This window comes from Cottoperca gobio, chromosome 5 (assembly GCF_900634415.1).
Source record: "Cottoperca gobio chromosome 5, fCotGob3.1, whole genome shotgun sequence".
In the NCBI taxonomy this organism is placed as follows: Eukaryota; Metazoa; Chordata; class Actinopteri; order Perciformes; family Bovichtidae; genus Cottoperca; species Cottoperca gobio.
In genome coordinates, this window is record NC_041359.1 from 16,388,607 (window position 1) to 16,407,697 (window position 19,091).

The 19,091-nt window shown below is 39.7% G+C and overlaps 1 protein-coding gene across 1 annotated transcript; it reads right to left on the bottom strand.

The window, feature by feature from the left end:
- Window positions 1-245: 245 nt before the first annotated feature.
- Window positions 246-15,624, bottom strand: LOC115008070 (inter-alpha-trypsin inhibitor heavy chain H3-like). Its single transcript, XM_029431348.1, has 23 exons — window positions 15,542-15,624; window positions 14,962-15,122; window positions 14,723-14,827; window positions 14,185-14,347; window positions 13,972-14,082; window positions 13,480-13,608; window positions 13,239-13,355; window positions 12,885-13,053; window positions 12,687-12,797; window positions 12,196-12,377; window positions 11,881-12,060; window positions 11,660-11,781; window positions 8,069-8,295; window positions 7,642-7,659; window positions 7,298-7,315; window positions 5,451-5,468; window positions 5,100-5,117; window positions 3,960-4,028; window positions 3,508-3,615; window positions 1,268-1,436; window positions 826-971; window positions 549-633; window positions 246-464 (listed from the first exon to the last, which is right to left on the bottom strand). Exons 1-23 carry the CDS (start codon window positions 15,611-15,613, stop codon window positions 350-352), a joined length of 2,613 nt encoding a protein of 870 aa, XP_029287208.1. The 5' UTR covers window positions 15,614-15,624; the 3' UTR covers window positions 246-349.
- Between the last annotated feature and the right edge of the window lie 3,467 nt (window positions 15,625-19,091).

Here is a 19,091-nt window from a genome sequence, read left to right on the forward strand (position 1 = left end):
AAGGTGTAAAAATTAATCTTTTATTAATAGTTGTGCATTCAAGCCACTTTTTGAGGGCTGTTGTGCTGCAGGGAAAATGCCACTATAAATTCTGAATGAACTATTTTCTCATTTAATCTTTTTTAGAATTAAGTTTTAAGATTGAAAAATTATTCAAAACTATGATACCATCTGACAAATACTATTATATTATATTTAAATTCATACAAGACAACCAAATATCTGGGATATTATTTATTTGTTTATGTTAGTAACAGGTGGAAAGACTTTATCCATAATGAATCAGCTTGTGCTTGACTTATTTTTCTTTTAAATGAAATCTTTGCAAGTGATTCGACATGGCTCCCAGTTACAGTTGTGTAGCAATGAAGTCATCCAAGCTTCTCTGCAGGGCAAACTCAGCAGACATGAGCCAGCAGTCAATTGTCGAGGGAGAGACAATACTGTAGTCAACAGCATTGGCCCTACAAAAGAAAGACAAAAATAATGAGTGATAATAATTAAAACGCTTTCAATTAGCTTTCTATTTTAAACCACCTAGAATGTACCTGGTAACGTCAATCTCCAGGTCTTTGATCTTAAGTTTTGTGGAGGGAGTTTGTTGCACCTCCTCATAAACTGCTGGCTTTAGAGCTGGACACAAAGAGGACAAACAATAAAGCAATGACACTGAAAAGCTGGCATTTAAAGAGACACAGCACAAAATGTTTGTCTCTTTTAATGAACAATTTCTCCATCAACCACCACAGTTGGGTGAAAACATTGACTCAATATGTGCTTGAACTGATATTAAATCGTACAAATAAATCGACCATTTTCACCCACCTAGAATTCCTTCAGTGTTGTCTGATGGCTGCTGTCTTAAAACCGGCCAGAGGAATTCTTCGCCATCCTTCACATGAATTAAGATGACTATGCGTGTGTCTCCAGATGAAACAACGATTTCCTGGTCCCGCCTAATCACTGTCAATCTAGAAAATATGCACCTCGTCTTAATCTGCTTTTGGACTTGTTTGCATATATTATTGAATATTAAATATTCAAATTAAATATTGGAAAAGTTCAATATTTTAAGAACAATGCAGATTATTATTTTTTTAGAGTTAGAGGAGAAGATTGATAGCACTCTCATGTCTAGAGTGGTATTGATCCTTTCTGCCGCTCTGATGCGACCTTAGGCCAAACATGAAAACCTAACTCTGCACACATAAGCACTGAGAGTGAGTATGATCGTAGTGTGATTCCTGCCATTACAATGCAAAGTTACCTTCCATTTGTAAAGTAAGTCTGTCCACTGTGGCGTGACATTGACTGTCCCTCTCGTACAGTGATTTCATTGGTTGCAACCTCAACACTTAGGTCAGTCTTGAAGTGGATGACAATCCTTTGGAAGCCTCCAAATGTTACTGAATCAAGCTGACCATTCACAGACAGCTCTAAAACAAAATACAACAAATGTAACTGAACATCACACTTACACAGTACAAGTACACCGATCCTTCACTTTAGTAAAAGTACAAAAAAAACAGTACAACAACATAAATAATATTAGCTTGAAGTATCAAAAGTAAAAGTACTGTACTACATCCCAGTAGTACTCAATCTAGGGTTCAGGCTAGCAAGATTTTGCAAGATGATTATGTTTTAATCTAGTAACTATATCTGTCAACTAGAAATAGTGGACTAAAATGTACAATATTTCCATCTGAAACGTAGTGAAGTAGAATTATACAGTAGTATAAAATATAAATACTTAAGTAAAATAAAAGTACTTTAAAATTGTACATAAGTACAGTACTTGAGTAAATGTAGTTGTTTGCTTTCTACCACTGCAAACTAGAGATGATTATGGGTTGATAACACACCATATAACTGACACAAGGAGACGAACAGAAGAAGAAGGATTTTCTTTTACACATATAGAGCAAAAGTCAAAATAACAGATGTATATTTACTGGGCTGTTAAAATCAGTAATTTAAATCAGTGGTCCCAACCACCGGTCCGTGGGTCATTTGGTACCGGGCCGCATAAAAATAATGAATAAAAAATATTTTATTTTGAAAGAGGTTTTATTTTGAAAAATCACCGGATATATCAGTCTGTGCGTCTGTGTCTCTTGACACATGTCAAGACCATAGGTAAAGACGCTCGTCTCAGTCAAGTGATACTTCACTTCAAAACTTTAGCGCACAAGCAAAGAATGAGTGGAAAACAAACGTCTTTAAAGAGCTTTTTTTGGAAAGGGGAAAAGACCCAATGAGGAGACAGAAGAAGAGCCTACGACTTCCAAGAAAAAGAAAGCTGCATTTAAAAGACAATATCAGGAGTCCTACTGAAAATACGTGTTTATCACTACAGGTAATAATAATAATAATAATAATAATACATTTTATTTGTAAAGCGCCTTTCATAGCTAAGAGTAATCTCAAGGCGCTACAATACAAGACAACAACAACGCCGCTCTGCATAATACACAGGCTCGCAAATGAGGCAACGAAGCCTTCAAAACTATTTTGGCACATGGACACCAAGCACCCGGCATTAAAAGACAAGCCCTTGGATTTTTTTTAAAGAAAAAAACATTAACAAGAAGGACAGAAGCAATTATTGATGGCCACCACATCAACAAATGCGAGTGCAACCGTATTGTTAAGGCGAAAAAACCTTTTACTATTAGTGAAGAATTTATACCCCTATATAGATCGTGTGCATGTGACGTCACGCTTACGTCCCAACCCGTAAATCAGCCATGTTGGATGATATACACAACCAAGACGGCGCCCGTTCGCGTGGGAGTTGCTGCAACGCTTCGTAATTTTCTTTGTAATTAAAACGTCTAAGATTGAAAGGAAATGCCAATCGTGTGCGCAGTGTATAATTGTGGTAATAACGCCAAGCTCTCCATCGATCGTTTAGTTTACCTGTTTAGTTTTCCTGTTTAGTTTTCCTGACCTACCCGTTTTGACCCTGCCTGCCTGTTTCTGGACTCCGATTCTTCTGCCTGCCCTTTACTACATTTGTTTGCCTTTTGGACTGATTTACCGATTTACCTGCCTGGATTACTGAGTAAACTGAACTATATTGTATTCTGCCTGTCTCTGTGTCATGCTTTTGGGTTCAGTTCTATCGGTTCCTTAGACTTAAATAATATTGACTTGAAGTATCAAAAGTAAAAGTACTGTACTACAGCCCAGTAGTACTCAATCTAGGGTTCAGGCTAGCAAGATGACTATGTTTTAATGTAGTAACTATATCCGTCAAATAGAAGTACTTTACAATTGTACATAAGTAAAAGTACTTGAGTAAATGTACTTGTTTGCTTTCTACCACTGCAAACTAGAGATGATTATGGGTTGATAACACACCATATAATGGACACGGAGAAGAACAGAAGAAGGATTTTCTTTTACACATAAAGAGCAAAAGTCTAAATAACAGCTGTGTATGTACTTGGCTGTTAATAATGTATTGGACATAGTGATTGCACAAAGAGGGACTTTACTGACCCCTGTTGTGATGATGAAGTAGTTTAAGGCGAACATCTCCAGTGACATCAAAGCATAGTGGAAGTGAGAGATTCTCAGTTTTGATCAAAAACCTGTGGGAAAGAGGAACTAACAAGGAACACAGAGACACATAGAGTCACACAGCAGAGGGAAACACTTGTCCTTAAAAAAATATTTTTGCGCCAAACACCAGTTTAACTAACTAATGACGAATTATAACATTATCGATGATTATCCAAATATTGAATTTTATGTGGTGATCAGAAAAAATGAATCATTTAAAATGTAATTTACAAGGTACAAGTGCCTGTGATTGTGTAGCACTGACAAAGTATAAAATACATTTTTGTCACATGATTTGAAGAACTTTTCAGCATAACCAAAATTATCTTAGTTAACTATATCGTTTTTATACAAACTATACCATGAATTACATTTATGAGATACTCTACCATTAGTTTCTCTTTCTGGCACAATGGTGGGTGAAACTTGGGTTGCAAAATCGTAGTCAAGAATTAAATCTGTAGGAGGATCAATTGTAAATACATTTAAACAAAGTGAGTTATACACATTCATATGGCCAGGTTTTAGAGGATATTGTGTTAGATGAAGAGGATATTACATTAATTGACACCAATAATCTGACTTCTAACCTCAGCCATAAAACAAACCACTAAATAAACACGTTATTTTAATCCTCACCGGTTAACCACAGGCGTAATCTGACATTGAATTCACACACAAAAATTGTGTTAAACATTTCTGATACACCTTTGTTATAAATGCAGAATAAACTTTGTCATATTTGACTACACTTGTGTAGTCAAATCAGAGTAGTGCACAAGTGCACCTATGTCATACCTTTGGTTCTAATAGGAACATAAGAATGAATCACTGTTAAAAGGAAAGAGAAGATAACATGGAATTATTATACAGTTGTTAATTTACTTTGAAATAGTCATGGTTTATAAATTAGCCTGTACCCTCCACCAGCCTCAGTTTTTATTATATGGAGTGTGAGATCAGCATCATGTGAGACTCTACTCAGACTTCACATGCTTCTCATGCAACCCCCCTTTTGTACGCATGTATGCATGTTATCTCAGCCATATATAAATACATTAATAATACATTAATAATGTAATACTATGGCATGCTTTTGAAAAGGAAAAGATGATAAAGATGAAGTTACGATACATAGCACGATAGAGCTGTTAATTGTCTTGCATAAACCAAACATGTACCTTCCTCCAACCTCAGTTTTTAAAATACTTTTAATAACCACAGAGTTTATTTTCAGATTTTCTTTAACATTTCTTTAAGATAATAACATGGAATTATGATACAGTAATTTACTTTGAAATAGTCATAGTTTGTAAATTAGCCTGTACCCTCCACCAGACTCAGTTTTTATTATATGGTTGTGAGATCAGTATCATGTCAGACTCTACTCAGACTTCACATGCTTCTCATGCAAACCCCCTTTTTTTCACATGTATGTATGTTATGTCAGCTATAAATAAATATATTAATAATAAATGAATGGTGTATCTGTCATGAGAGAACAGTGCAGATGTGTAACTATGGCTTACCTGACATAACCGTATCACCTTTTAAAAAGGAAAAAAGATGATAACATGGAATTATGATATAGTTGGTAATTTACTTTGCAATAGTCATTATGTAAATTAGCCTGTACCCTCCCCCACCCTCAGTTTTTAAAATACTTTTAATAACCACAGAGTTTATCTTCAGTTTTTCTTTAACATATTGTAACAAAATGTATTGTTCTGCTAAGAATGATAAGATTTACTGATGAAAGAGAATGTGTGCTGTATGAATGATATATTTATATATACGGTCTAATTTATAAATATATTAATAATAAATAAAATGTTTTGTCTGCCATGACAGAACGGTGCAGTTGTGTAACTGTGACTTACGTGAAACACCAGGGTGAGCTTTTAAAAAGGAAAAAAGATGATAACATGGAATTATGATACAGTTTGTAATTTACTTTGAAATAGTCATAGTTTGTAAATTAGCCTGTACCCTCCACCAGCCTCAGTTTTTATTATATGGAGCGTGAGATCAGTATCATGTCAGACTCTACTCAGACTTCACATGCTTCTCATGCAACCCCCCTTTTTTTACGCATGTATGTATGTTATGTCAGCTATAAATAAATATATTAATAATAAATGAATGGTGTATCTGTCATGAGAGAACAGTGCAGATGTGTAACTATGGCTTACCTGACATACCCGGGTGAGCTTTTAAAAAGGAAAAAAGATGATAACATGGAATTATGATACAGTTTGTAATTTACTTTGCAATAGTCATGGTTTGTAAATTAGCCTGTACCCTCCACCAGCCTCAGTTTTTATTATATGGTTGTGAGATCAGCATCATGTCAGACTCTACTCAGACTTCACATGCTTCTCATGCAAACCCCCTTTTTTACACATGTATGTATGTTATGTCAGCTATAAATAAATATATTAATAATAAATGAATGGTGTATCTGTCATGAGAGAACAGTGCAGATGTGTAACTATGGCTTACCTGACATACCCGGGTGAGCTTTTAAAAAGGAAAAAAGATGATAACATGGAATTATGATACAGTTTGTAATTTACTTTGCAATAGTCATGGTTTGTAAATTAGCCTGTACCCTCCACCAGCCTCAGTTTTTATTATATGGTTGTGAGATCAGCATCATGTCAGACTCTACTCAGACTTCACATGCTTCTCATGCAAACCCCCTTTTTTACACATGTATGTATGTTATGTCAGCTATAAATAAATATATTAATAATAAATGAATGGTGTATTTGTCATGAGAGAACAGTGCAGATGTGTAACTATGGCTTACCTGACATACCCGGGTGAGCTTTTAAAAAGGAAAAAAGATGATAACATGGAATTATGATACAGTTTGTAATTTACTTTGCAATAGTCATGGTTTGTAAATTAGCCTGTACCCTTATTATATGGTTGTGAGATCAGCATCATGTCAGACTCTACTCAGACTTCACATGCTTCTCATGCAAACCCCCTTTTTTTACGCATGTATGTATGTTATGTCAGCTATAAATAAATATATTAATAATAAATGAATGGTGTATCTGTCATGAGAGAACAGTGCAGATGTGTAACTATGGCTTACCTGACATACCCGGGTGAGCTTTTAAAAAGGAAAAAAGATGATAACATGGAATTATGATACAGTTTGTAATTTACTTTGCAATAGTCATGGTTTGTAAATTAGCCTGTACCCTCCACCAGCCTCAGTTTTTATTATATGGTTGTGAGATCAGTATCATGTCAGACTCTACTCAGACTTCACATGCTTCTCATGCAAACCCCCTTTTTTACACATGTATGTATGTTATGTCAGCTATAAATAAATATATTAATAATAAATGAATGGTGTATTTGTCATGAGAGAACAGTGCAGATGTGTAACTATGGCTTACCTGACATACCCGGGTGAGCTTTTAAAAAGGAAAAAAGATGATAACATGGAATTATGATATAGTTGGTAATTTACTTTGCAATAGTCATGGTTTGTAAATTAGCCTGTACCCTCCACCAGCCTCAGTTTTTATTATATGGTTGTGAGATCAGCATCATGTCAGACTCTACTCAGACTTCACATGCTTCTCATGCAAACCCCCTTTTTTTACGCATGTATGTATGTTATGTCAGCTATAAATAAATATATTAATAATAAATGAATGGTGTATCTGTCATGAGAGAACAGTGCAGATGTGTAACTATGGCTTACCTGACATACCCGGGTGAGCTTTTAAAAAGGAAAAAAGATGATAACATGGAATTATAATACAGTAGTTAAGTTACAATGTTTTAATATATATTCAAATATATTTATCAAAATATTAATAAATATTAATAGATTTTTAGAAGAAAATGTATGTTTTGGTTAGGCATCAATCGCATTAAAATGTTGTAAAGATTCAGAATCTGTTTCTCATATAACTTTTGGTTGTGATTTAATTAATTATTTAGAAAGTAAAAGTGCATAAAGTACAATATATTATTAATTAATCACAAGTGTATCGTCATGTCAGATTGGTGTGGAAGTGTACCTATCATGTACTCATGTCTTACCTGGCATAGTACGGCTTGCTGTTAAAGAGAAAAAGATGATAACATGAAATTACGATACAGTTGTTCATTTACTTTAAAATACTCATGAATTGTAGATAAGATCGCACCTTTCTCCACCTTCAGTTTTTAATATATAGTAAATAACCACAGTGTTTCTGCTCAGTAAACAACACATTGTTCTGAGAATTTGAGAATATTTACTTATAAGTATGCTGTATCTAAAATACATTATATTATTAAATAATCAGTAGTGTATCTGTCATGTCAGAACAGTTTAGATATGTACCTATCTCTTACCTGATGTAAACTTAAACCTGATTCTGATAAAAATAAGTTATTTATGGAATAATACATTTCCCGGATAAGAGAGAAATGTTGACACTTGATTTTGCATTGTGTATTTTTTGTTTACATTTGTATTGCTTACAAGAACCTGATTGTCCCAAGGAGCCTCGAAGCACATATCTATTCACTCCAAAAGATCGCCGGTCCTGTGGCGCTTCACCTTCCTTGGGTTTAAGGAGCACATCTGTGTCCTCGCCCTGAGGCTTGGTGACCACCATGGATGTGAGTGGGGTCACAAAGCTGTACTTCAGCGACAGCTCCAAAGCCTCTTTCTTCACGTTTTCCTTCTCAGGTCCAGATAACATCAGCCTGTGTCACAAATTGTGTACATATGTTTTAAACGTGTGAGTTGACATAACTGTAAAGTAAGATAAAGTTATTTAACAGCTGATTTTATCTTTTAATTCTATTCCTGTTGTGTTCCTAGGTTTCCACTATAATAAATGTACGCACACACATATCACTCCACTTACTGTTGTCAACTTTTGTCTTTTGTCAACATATTTGTGCTGACATGATTGTTGATAGTTAATAATAATAATAATAATAATAATACATTTTATTTGGAGGTGCCTTTCAAGACACCCAAGGACACCATACAGATACAAGAGATAAAAACAGCTGGACATTGGAAGGGAGAGCAGACAAACAAAACCAGAGATATGGTGGATACACATGAAGAAAGCAAGAAAGAGAAGAGGGGGGTAGGACACAGAATGATGGAAACTACAGAAAGTAGGCCAGTTTGAACAAGTGAGTTTTGAGGGGGGACTTTAGTAATAGTGTTGTAATAGTTTCAAACTGTCGGATTTGTGGAGGGATGGAGTTCCAGAGCCTGGGAGCAGTGCAGCTGAAGGCCCTACCACCCATGGTCCTGATGCGTGATGTGGGGTTTGTAAGTAGACCAGCTGAGGATGAGCAGAGGGAGCGGGAGGGGGTATACTCATGAAGGAAGACAGATAGGTAGGTGGGGCAAGTTTTTGGAGGGCTTTGTAGGTGAGCAGGAGATTTTTGTAGTCGATCCGGGATTGAACAGGGAGCCAGTGAAGTTTCAGGAGAATGGGGGTGATGTGTTCAGAAGATTTGGTGCGGGTCGTGATCCGGGCAGCGACGTTTTGGATGATTTGAAGTCGGTTGAGCAGTTTGGTGGGAAGGCCAGAGAGAACAGTATTGCAGTAGTCGATCCGTGATGTCACAAATGCATGGACCAAGACTTCTATACTGGATTGGGACAGGGACGGGCTTGCGGGTGATGTCTTTTATGTGGGGTGCAAAGGAGAGGGTGCCATCCAGAGTGACAACAAGTCATAACTTAACTGGAGAACGGTACAGAGAAGCCATCGATGATGAAGTTTTGTGCTTTGGATAAAGTGGTTTTGGAGCCGATGAGAAGGGCCTCAGTTTTGCCCGCCATTGAGCTTCAAGGAGTTCCTGGTCATCCAGCTCCGAACGCCTTGTAGAAATGTATACCTGAGTGTCATCGGCATAACAGTGAAAGTGGACATTGTGGTGGTGGAGAATTGTGCCAAGGGGAAGGAGGCAGATGATGAACAATAGTGGACCCAGTACTGACCCCTGAACACCTTGACCTGTGGTTGCTCAGTTGCACATATTGGTGCAGCTTGCCAGTGGTCCCTCTCACGGTTGATACGGTCTGTCTTACTGTTTTTGATCAATTGTTTCAGTTTTAGCATTAACGTAAAGAAGCTACAGTATCTATGGCATGTTGTCATTTCTGCTGCCAAAGTGCACGGTCATCACCTACAAATGAAAAGTATAGTTTTGCTTGATTTTGTGTGAATGTCAAGATCTGCTTGTTCTTTGGTGTCCTGTTTTATTCTGACCAATTATGGACACAGCAGACAACTTGGAGCAAGATCTTTATGATCTTTCTTACACACTATTGTGTATTTTTGGGAAGTGGAGCAGAGCTCCTTGTTGGGAGATCAAACAGGCTGCCATAAGAATGGCACACAGAGAAGTGGTTGCTAGACCCAGGCTAAGGAGTGTTTTGCTTGGGTACCTCCAAGACTTTTTAGACTCGGCTCCTACTGCCGGGCCACAACAGACCCCCGTTCCTGCTGCTCCAGCCCTTGACCCATTTCTGGGTACTCTCCTGGCCTTCGGGGGGCCTCTGAGTATCCAGAGGGCTTCCAAGCTTCGGAGGAGGAGATCTGGCCGTTCAGACAGCTATAGTGTCGGTTCTTATAACCCAGTTTCTGCTGCCGGGCCTCGACAGAACCCAGTTCCTGCTGCTGGAACTCCGCAGACCTACGTTCCTGCTGCTGGACCTCCGCAGACCCCCGTTCCTGCTGCCGGACCCCTGCAGAACCCAGTTCCCGCTGCTGCCGGACCGCTGCAGACATCTGCCGTACCACTGCCGCCTCTCGAGACTCCGGTCGCCCCCCTGCTGCCTCTCGAGACCCCGTTTGCCCGCCTTCCACCTCTCGAGACCCCAGTCCCAGTACCTCCCTCACTTCTCGAGACCCCAGTCCCTGTGCCCCCCTCGGTTCTCGAGACCCTAGTCCCTGTGCCCCACTCGCTTCGCGAGCCCCCAATCCCTGTGCCCCCCTCGCCTCTCGAGACCCCATTCCCTGTGCTACCCTCGCCTCTCGAGACCCCTGTCCCTCTGCCCCCTTTCGCCTCTCGAGACCCCAGTCCCTGTGCCCCCTCTCGTGACCACAGTCCCATCGATCCCTTCGCCTCTCGAGACTCCATCGATCGCTTCGCCTCTCGAGACTCCAGCAATGCCTTTGCCTCTCGAGACTCCAGCGATTCCTTCGCCTCTCAAGACTCCAGCGATTCCTTCTTCTCTCAAGATCCCTAGTTCCTCCCGAGCTGCTCCGTCTGCCTCAAGCCCAGCCTTTCTGTACGCCCCCAGAGCCTCTCCGCCCGCCACCAACCCGGCCCTGCTGCCGGCGCCCAGAGCGCCTCCGCCAGCCCAGCCTCTCCACCAGCCTCCAAAGCGGCTTAGCTCGCCTTGAGCCCGGACTCCTGAGCTGCTCCCCCCGCATCCACCCAGGCCTTCTGAGCAGTTCCGCTTGCTTTGCCTTTCTCCCCCAGCTGTGTCTTGTTCCTGTCCTCGTTTGGTGTCTGTGTATTTATCCCTGTCTGCCCCAGTGTGTTTTGTCGGATTGTCATAGATGTTATGTCATGTTTTGCTCGTGCTGGTGCTGGTGCTCGTGTTCTGCTCGTGTTCTGATCTACCCCTCATTGGTTTGTATTTTTGTATTTTAGATTTCGGCTTTGTTTTAATGAAGCTTGCTTTTTGTTATTATCCTTGTCTGTTGTACTGCATTTGGGTCCTCACCTTTTCCACTGCGTGACAGTGAAATTGAAGGCCGATTGTTACAAAAATTATACTGTGAATTTTGTGTAGTAAATCTGCCACGGTTACCAATGGCATATGTGCTTTGCTGGAGATGGAACGCTTGAAATGTAACAACATTAACTAAGGGGGCGTAGCGAATGTTCAATTGCTTGACAGAAAAATAATCTCAATAATCAATTCATTCTTAAAGTCATAGCAAAGTTGCTAAACATTCTATGGTTTAAGTTTCTCAAATGTGATTATTTGCTCTGTTTTACTGTACATTACTTTATATTGCAGCCCTTCAACAAATAATGACTACAAAAAAGAAGAAAGTGAAATGATGGTCGACATCACACTCACTCTTTCTCCAGAAGCTGTTTGACTGTGAGGTAGGCCCAAACCCTCTGGATGTGGTCATCAGACTCTGTTCCAGTGGACTCCACGGTGGAGTTTGTGTCAAAAAACGTCACCTTTCTACTCCTCTGTCATAGAACAAATGAATAATTATATCAGTATACACAGGGGCTTTACCAGACCTTTAAGATGATTACAGCTAATGTGCAGTGTGGACCGCTCCTTACCGAAATGGCCATAACTTGTGGAGTGAAGGTTTCAATATTGTTGTCAGTGATCTGACCAGCCACCACAATCTCGGAGCCATTATAATACTGGCTGAAGTTAGTCTGAGTTAGATTGGTCCCACCATTATAAGTCATTGTCACATCTATCAACAGAGGAGTGGCCACCTCTTGATAGAAACCCTGTTGAAATGCAATATGGACATTGTAAGAATGTTTATCTCTACACAGTCAACGGTAATCAATTGTTTCTGTGGAAATGTAGCAAATCACATGATAAACAAAGTATTTATAATGCCAGCAAGTGATTTCAAATACCTTCAGCTGTAAGGCAGCGTCAGAGTCTTCATAAATCCGACGTGCCACACCATTGTTCTGCAGTGACATCTTCTCAAGGAACTCAAAATTGACATCAAAACCAAAACCGAGACAGTAGAGAGGGAATTTGTCTGCAATAGCACGTCTGACATTTGACTGGATTTCTTCCAGATTTGTCTCCCCTGCAAAGATATAAGACATATTAACTCACACTTATCAATCCAACAACTATCCTGTGACTAGTAGAAGTTAAGGTCAGGGTTAGTGTGCACATAATCTAATTTAATTGTGAATAATGTTGACATTATTTGCATTTAAATGTCCATGATCTTCAAAATCCAACAAGGGTGGGTTCTAGCTTGTTGCCAGGGTATCGAGAAAAAAGACTGTAGTCAGATGATTTAAATTGATGGACTGTGTCGTAAAGGGTTCTTATAATCATTTCTTGAAGTATTTGCTCAGGATTGTGTGCATGTGTGTTTTATTGTAACCTGAGGTTGGGTCTCCATCGGTGAGAAGTATGAGGATAGACGCTGAACCTTCCCTGGGATGTGCATTCAGCATACGTGCTCCTTCCAACACTGCTCCATTAATGTCTGTGGCTGAAATTAAAATAAAATTGTTTTATTACTGCTGTTCTGCTGTCAAATGTTTGCATCGCTTCAATTTTTTTTTGTTAAAAACCTTACATCCTCTCTCTCTAATTCCCCTTGAAAATGTCTTGGCGCTCTCTAGGTTTTCATTGTTGGCCTGAACAAGTTCTCGTTTCCAGTGAAAAATGCTGCTATCAAAAGTGATAAGACCAAAATGATCATCCTCTGCCAGGTCGTTCAAGATGTGGATTAATGCTGTTCGGGTCTGTGCAAAAACATCATTCAAACATTAGGACTTTTATTCAAGTAAGAAACAATGTAATATTATTTGTTTCGTGTGTGTTCTTAAATTGTGTATTTATTAAAGCTTTCTGTCATCTTTAACTTAACTAATGGACATAAATTAAAAAGACGTCAGTGGCAATAAGTCACACTCTTTAAAAACCGTACCTGTTGCATTTTTTTGCCGTGCATTGAGCCACTTTGATCAATAACGAAGACAACATTTTTTGATATGCGGGCAAGACTAGATGGAGCAAAGTGATGAACAAAGTATCCCGCTGAAGTCTTGGGGGGAGAAAGAAGAACATTTGATTGGTTGTCAGGGGAAGATAAATGATCCATTTAAGTAAACATGGTATTTTTTTTTAACAATGAATAATAGAAGTAAAATAACGGACTCTTGCTGTACCTTGATGTCTCCCATGGAGCTGCCCCTTTTGACATCATAAACAATAACCAGATCTCCATTCATACCCTGCTCTCCACAGCTGTCACACGTTTTCTGCTGGTCTTCTGTTGGGTAAAAATACACCCACGCCTGGAAACAGGAAGAATCAAGTTTTACGGACTGTTGATAGACACGGACGTTGATGAACAGGTTTTATTCTTCAAAAGATTATTTTGATTAAATTCAACATTATTGTCTCTGCATCGCATTGAGCACTACTGGTAAAACAACATGCAGCATCAAACCAGTGAGGGAAAATGGTTGCAAAAGCGCATATACAGGAGATATACTGTATATAAAAATGAATACATGATAGATGTTTACAAGGATGAGGACAGAATGTCGTATGTACGATAACATTAGGGCTCCATTATGTATTGTACAGTTAAATATGGTTCAGAATAAGATGACACTTGAGTTAAATACATCATTTTGAATCACTGCATGCTATACCTTTTTGTCTGCATGTGTTTTGGTGATGGCATTGGCCAGGACATTGGTGCTTAGTCCTCCTTTAACCTCAATGAAATTGATGTCGGATTTCTCGTGAATGAACACATCAATCTTGCACAATGAAATAAAATAAAATAGTTAGAAGTTCTGACCATGGAAGTTGTTTTCCCCCCAAAAAATGTTCCTTCATAGATGCAAACAGGAAAGACATACCTTGAAGTCTTTGACAGGCTGCATGGGTCGAGCGTGGATTTGCAGCTCGTACTTGCCAAGCCTGCGTTTCAGCAGCTCCTCATATGTGAGTTCAAAGGTGACCTTTTTGTGAGCAGCCACAGTCACAGAGGTCTTAAATTCCTCCAGGGTCCTCCCTACAGAACTGCAACGGAGACGATAATTAATAAAGCACCGGTTCTCCCTTCTGGCTTTTGAGCGCTTAACACAAAACAATGCCTATACTCATGACCTCTCATCACAGGTTTTGACATTAGTGTGGGTGTGAGATGTGAGTAGTTCAACTAAAGAGGAATTTCTCCTTCTCAGATTGTTTAATTTGAAAGACTTTGGAGACCTGAAGATGTTAAAGTAGCCTGTATTTAGCAAGAAAAAATGCAAACATATAAAAATAAACATAGTTTTGTACAACAGAGGACTTTCTTTTCCTTCTCCCCTCTTCCTCCGAGGACACACAAGGCCCTTCTACAAATACAAATAAAAAAACAGTTCGACCTGGCAATAAACTGATGCATTATACCTGACAATTCCAGCGCTTTGGCCACGGGACACAGCTTCGGTGTACTGCTGCTGAGCTTTGTCTTTACCTTTTACAACACCATCGTACACTTCGCCATCTATAAACCTGAAGAAGACCAAGGGAAAGTCTTTGTTTGTATACATACTCCTGAGTAGCCTGTGAATAATTTTCATGATTCTTTAGTGTACAATCATTTATGTGAAAATTCCTGTAAATATAAATTGTTGCATCACACACACATTCTAAATTTACTGATGAAGGCATTCTTGGGAATCCGGACGTGGAATTCTATTTCCTTTGACTCGTCCATACGATTGGCCATGCGGCTTGAGATGACAGTGGTTGCATAACGACTGGTCACCGTGGAGTTGATGTGAAAGCTGTATATATCCCAATTGTCCTGAACAAATACAGGAGGAGGAACATTTCACAATGAAGTAAATGGATTAGTCAATCTCACTGGCTGATGACCAGCTGACCAAAGATCAGATGGTGAAAAACTAAGTGTGGGTGGAATAAGGGCAATCTTGTTGGTCAAACTGCAGAAACCAACCATATTTGTTCATTTTTATCTGGTGTTTTCATTACACATCACAATGACTCCCAATACTCCTTAACCTCATGTCTTTACAATAAGATTTAATAATTAACATCACAGGGATCAGCTTTTTATGTTCAAAATCCCTCCAATGTGACTAATGTTTACTGTGTGTAATACAAATTCACACACAATAACATGTTTTTGTCAGGGTATGGCATTGTTAACTCACAATAATTCTCTAGAGTTTTATCGTAACCTATCCTTTTTTATGTCCTTACCTTGTTTGGTAGTGTGGTAGCCAAAGCCAGCAGCAGCCCAAAGAGGGTGATTTGCACCACAGCTCTCTCCATGATGGCTCTCACCAGAATGCAACGCAAGCAGCTGAAACGATCTTTTATACTTACATAGACAAGGACAGCTGGATGTGTACATGAATTTTTTCAGGTCAAACTCCGCTTTCTCTGTCCCTTGTTACAACATCCCCTCACTTGCACTCACACACAAACACATTTCCGCCCACTTCCCTCCTCTACATACTGCCGGGAATCAAATTGAACAGAGCTTTTTATGCAAACACAGATTGGAACACCAATTGGTTTGAAAACACTAAAGAGATACACAAAGAAATGTTGGCTTTATATGGCCCCTATGCACTGTTAATGAAAAAAGTACACGATTATTATGGTATGATATTAACCCTCTAGAGTCCGGGGCTAATTTTAATTACTTTGATTCTGCCTTACTAAACCCCATTTCCTCTCTGGGAACCATCACCTTATCGTGGTGGAGAGGTTTGTGTGTCCCTATGAACCTAAGAGCTGTGTTGTCTGGAGCCTAGTACTCCTGGTAGGGTCTCCCAAGGCAAATTGGTCTCAGGCGAGGGGCCAGACTATTAATGGTTCAAAAACGACTTCATGAAAGAAAAGGAAAGGAAAGGAGAGACCCTGCCCGGAAGAGGAACAATGCGGATTCCGTCCTGGTCGTGGAACAACGGACCAACTCTTTACTCTCGCAAGGATCCTGGAGGGGGCCTGGGAGTACGCCCATCCGGTCTACATGTGTTTTGTGGATCTGGAGTAGGCATATGATCGGATCCCCCGGGTGACACTATGGGAGGTGCTGCAGGAGTATGGGGTGAGGGGGTCACTTTTGAGGGCCATCCAATCCCTGTACGCCCAAAGCGAGAGTTGTGTCCGGATACTCGGCAGTAAGTCGGACTCGTTTCCAGTGAATGTTGGCCTCCGCCAGGGCTACGCTTTATCACCAATCCTGTTCGTGATTTTCATGGATAGGATATCGAGGCGTAGTCGTGGAGGAGAGGGGTTGCAGTTCGGTGACCTGAGGATCTCATCGCTGCTCTTTGCAGATGATGTGGTCCTTATGGCATCATCGGTCTGTGACCTTCAACAGTCACTGGATCGGTTCGCAGCCGAGTGTGAAGAGGTTGGGATGAGGATCAGCACCTCAAAATCTGAGGCCATGGCTCTCAGCAGGAAACCGGTGGATTGCCTACTCCGGGTAGAGAATGAGCCATTACCCTAAGTGAAGGAGTTCAAGTATCTCGGGGTCTTGTTCGTGAGTGAGGGGACGATGGAGCGAGAGATTGGCTGGAGAATCGGAGCAGCGGGGGCGGTATTACAGTCACTTTACCGCACCGTTGTGACGAAAAGAGAGCTGAGCCAGAAGGCAAAGCTCTCAATATACCGGTCGAGATCACGGGTACAAGTGGCCGAAATGGGTTTTCTCAGACGGGTGGCTGGCGTCTCCCTTAGAGATAGGGTGAGAAGCTCAGCCATCCGTGAGAGACTCGGAGTAGAGCCGCTGCTCCTTTACGTTGAAAGGAGCCAGTTGAGGTGGTTCGGGCATCTAGTAAGGATGCCACCTGGGCGCCTCCCTAGAGAGGAGTTCCAGGCACGTCCAGCTGGGAGGAGACCCTGGGGAAGACCCAGGACTCGGTGGAGAGATTATATCGCCTCACTGGCCTGGGAACGCCTCTGGATCCCCCAGTCAGAGCTGGAGGATGTGGCCCGGAGAAGGGAAGATTGGGGTTCCTTACTGGAGCTGCTGCCCCCGCGACCTGATCCCGGATAAGCGGTAGACGATGGATGGATGGAAACCCCATTAAGAAATGTTTAGCATGTCAATGTTTGGTATCTTCTTTTTCAGCATAAAAACCTATATAACCTGATAGTTATTTTTTCATGTTGACATACTATATGAACACATCGGACCCAAAACCACACTAAAAACGTAAAAACAGATTTTGAAAATGATATTATTTTTACTATGGGTGACACAAACATGCACAACGAAACATTTTGAAAGCTAGAAATATATACATGGGATGTCAATATGATAATGTAAAAGTTTGATTGAGGTAGCATGAACCTAAATACAAATTGTATGAATAAATAGCAGGTGTATCCAGAGGCGTTTTCCCTCATTCCCTCAAAGTTGTTTGGTTTTTGCTCCCATTTTTCATGAGCTGAAATCAAAGATCTAAGAGTTTTTCTAAATACACATAAGGCCTATTTCTCTCAAATATTGTTCACAAATGTGTTTAAATCTGTGTTAGTGAGCACTTCTCCTTTGCTGAGATAATCCATCCACCTCACAGATGTGGCACATCAAAATGCTGATCAGACAGCATGATTATTGCATCATATATATCCTTATCCTTAGGCTGTCACAATAAAAGGCCACTCTGAAATATGCAGTTGTATCTTGTATTCGGACCAATACTAAATCTATCTAACTATTGTTGAGGGAGAAGTTGAAGAAATCGGAGCTTGAATGTCGAATCAATACAGAAAACTTGTAGTTAAATCGATATAAGTCAAGCATGGAACATATTCTCAGCTGAGAGACGTTCCTGTTTTGCAGCCTCTCTCTCCTCTGCTCCACAGAAAAACGTCCCGCCTCCTGGTTACATCCGTCTTTATTTAATTTCCGGTCTTTGAGGTCTGTCGTCATCACGTCACATCATCACGTCTTCAAACGACTCTGCCAGGGGGGCGCACTCATAATGAGTCACAATTATCCCTGATATGATAAGACAGTTATGAGTGAGTTGAGCTTCTTACAAGTCTAAATATGAGCTTTATTTAATATATATAGTACCTAACATTTCTTCACATTATCTATGTAAATACGTGCATTTGTCAGTTATTACACAAGATAATACATTTATTAGTTAATTATATCACAAATTCCCTCCTTACACACAATTTATGGTGTGTATAATACTATTGATATATCAAGCACTTTAATAACTGAGATGCAAATTCACTTTGGTCCAACCAACAACTTTGGTATACAAATACAATCACAAAGTATACCATATCATCAAAAACAATCTTTAGTATAGTTGACATGTCTTCAGTGCAACACTTATACACAATACTGCAATATAAAATATAATTTTAATATAAAAATCCACTTTCGTGCAGAATATTCAGCTTCAGTATAAAATCATCAATTTAGTATAGAAATTAATTTAGTGTATAAATCAATAGAGTATAAATAGAACAAAACAAAAACAAAAAATAAAACATTCTAAATGTTAAGCTTTAAACTTTTTTAGTCACACCCTCTCATCACTCCTGATTCTTTGGTTAGGGCAGTGGTGGTCAGTCTATTAGTGCAGATTCACGGGATGCAGCAGCATCCACACAGTATTAATATGCCTATCGATGAGTCCTTCCAAAGCTCTGGTAATGAATCCGTCTGGGGCAGTGTTATTTGGGATGGAAGTACAACACACAGATCCAAACCATTTAAAGACATCCCCTTTTTCAGCTTACATGTCTAATGCAATTCTGTTCTGTT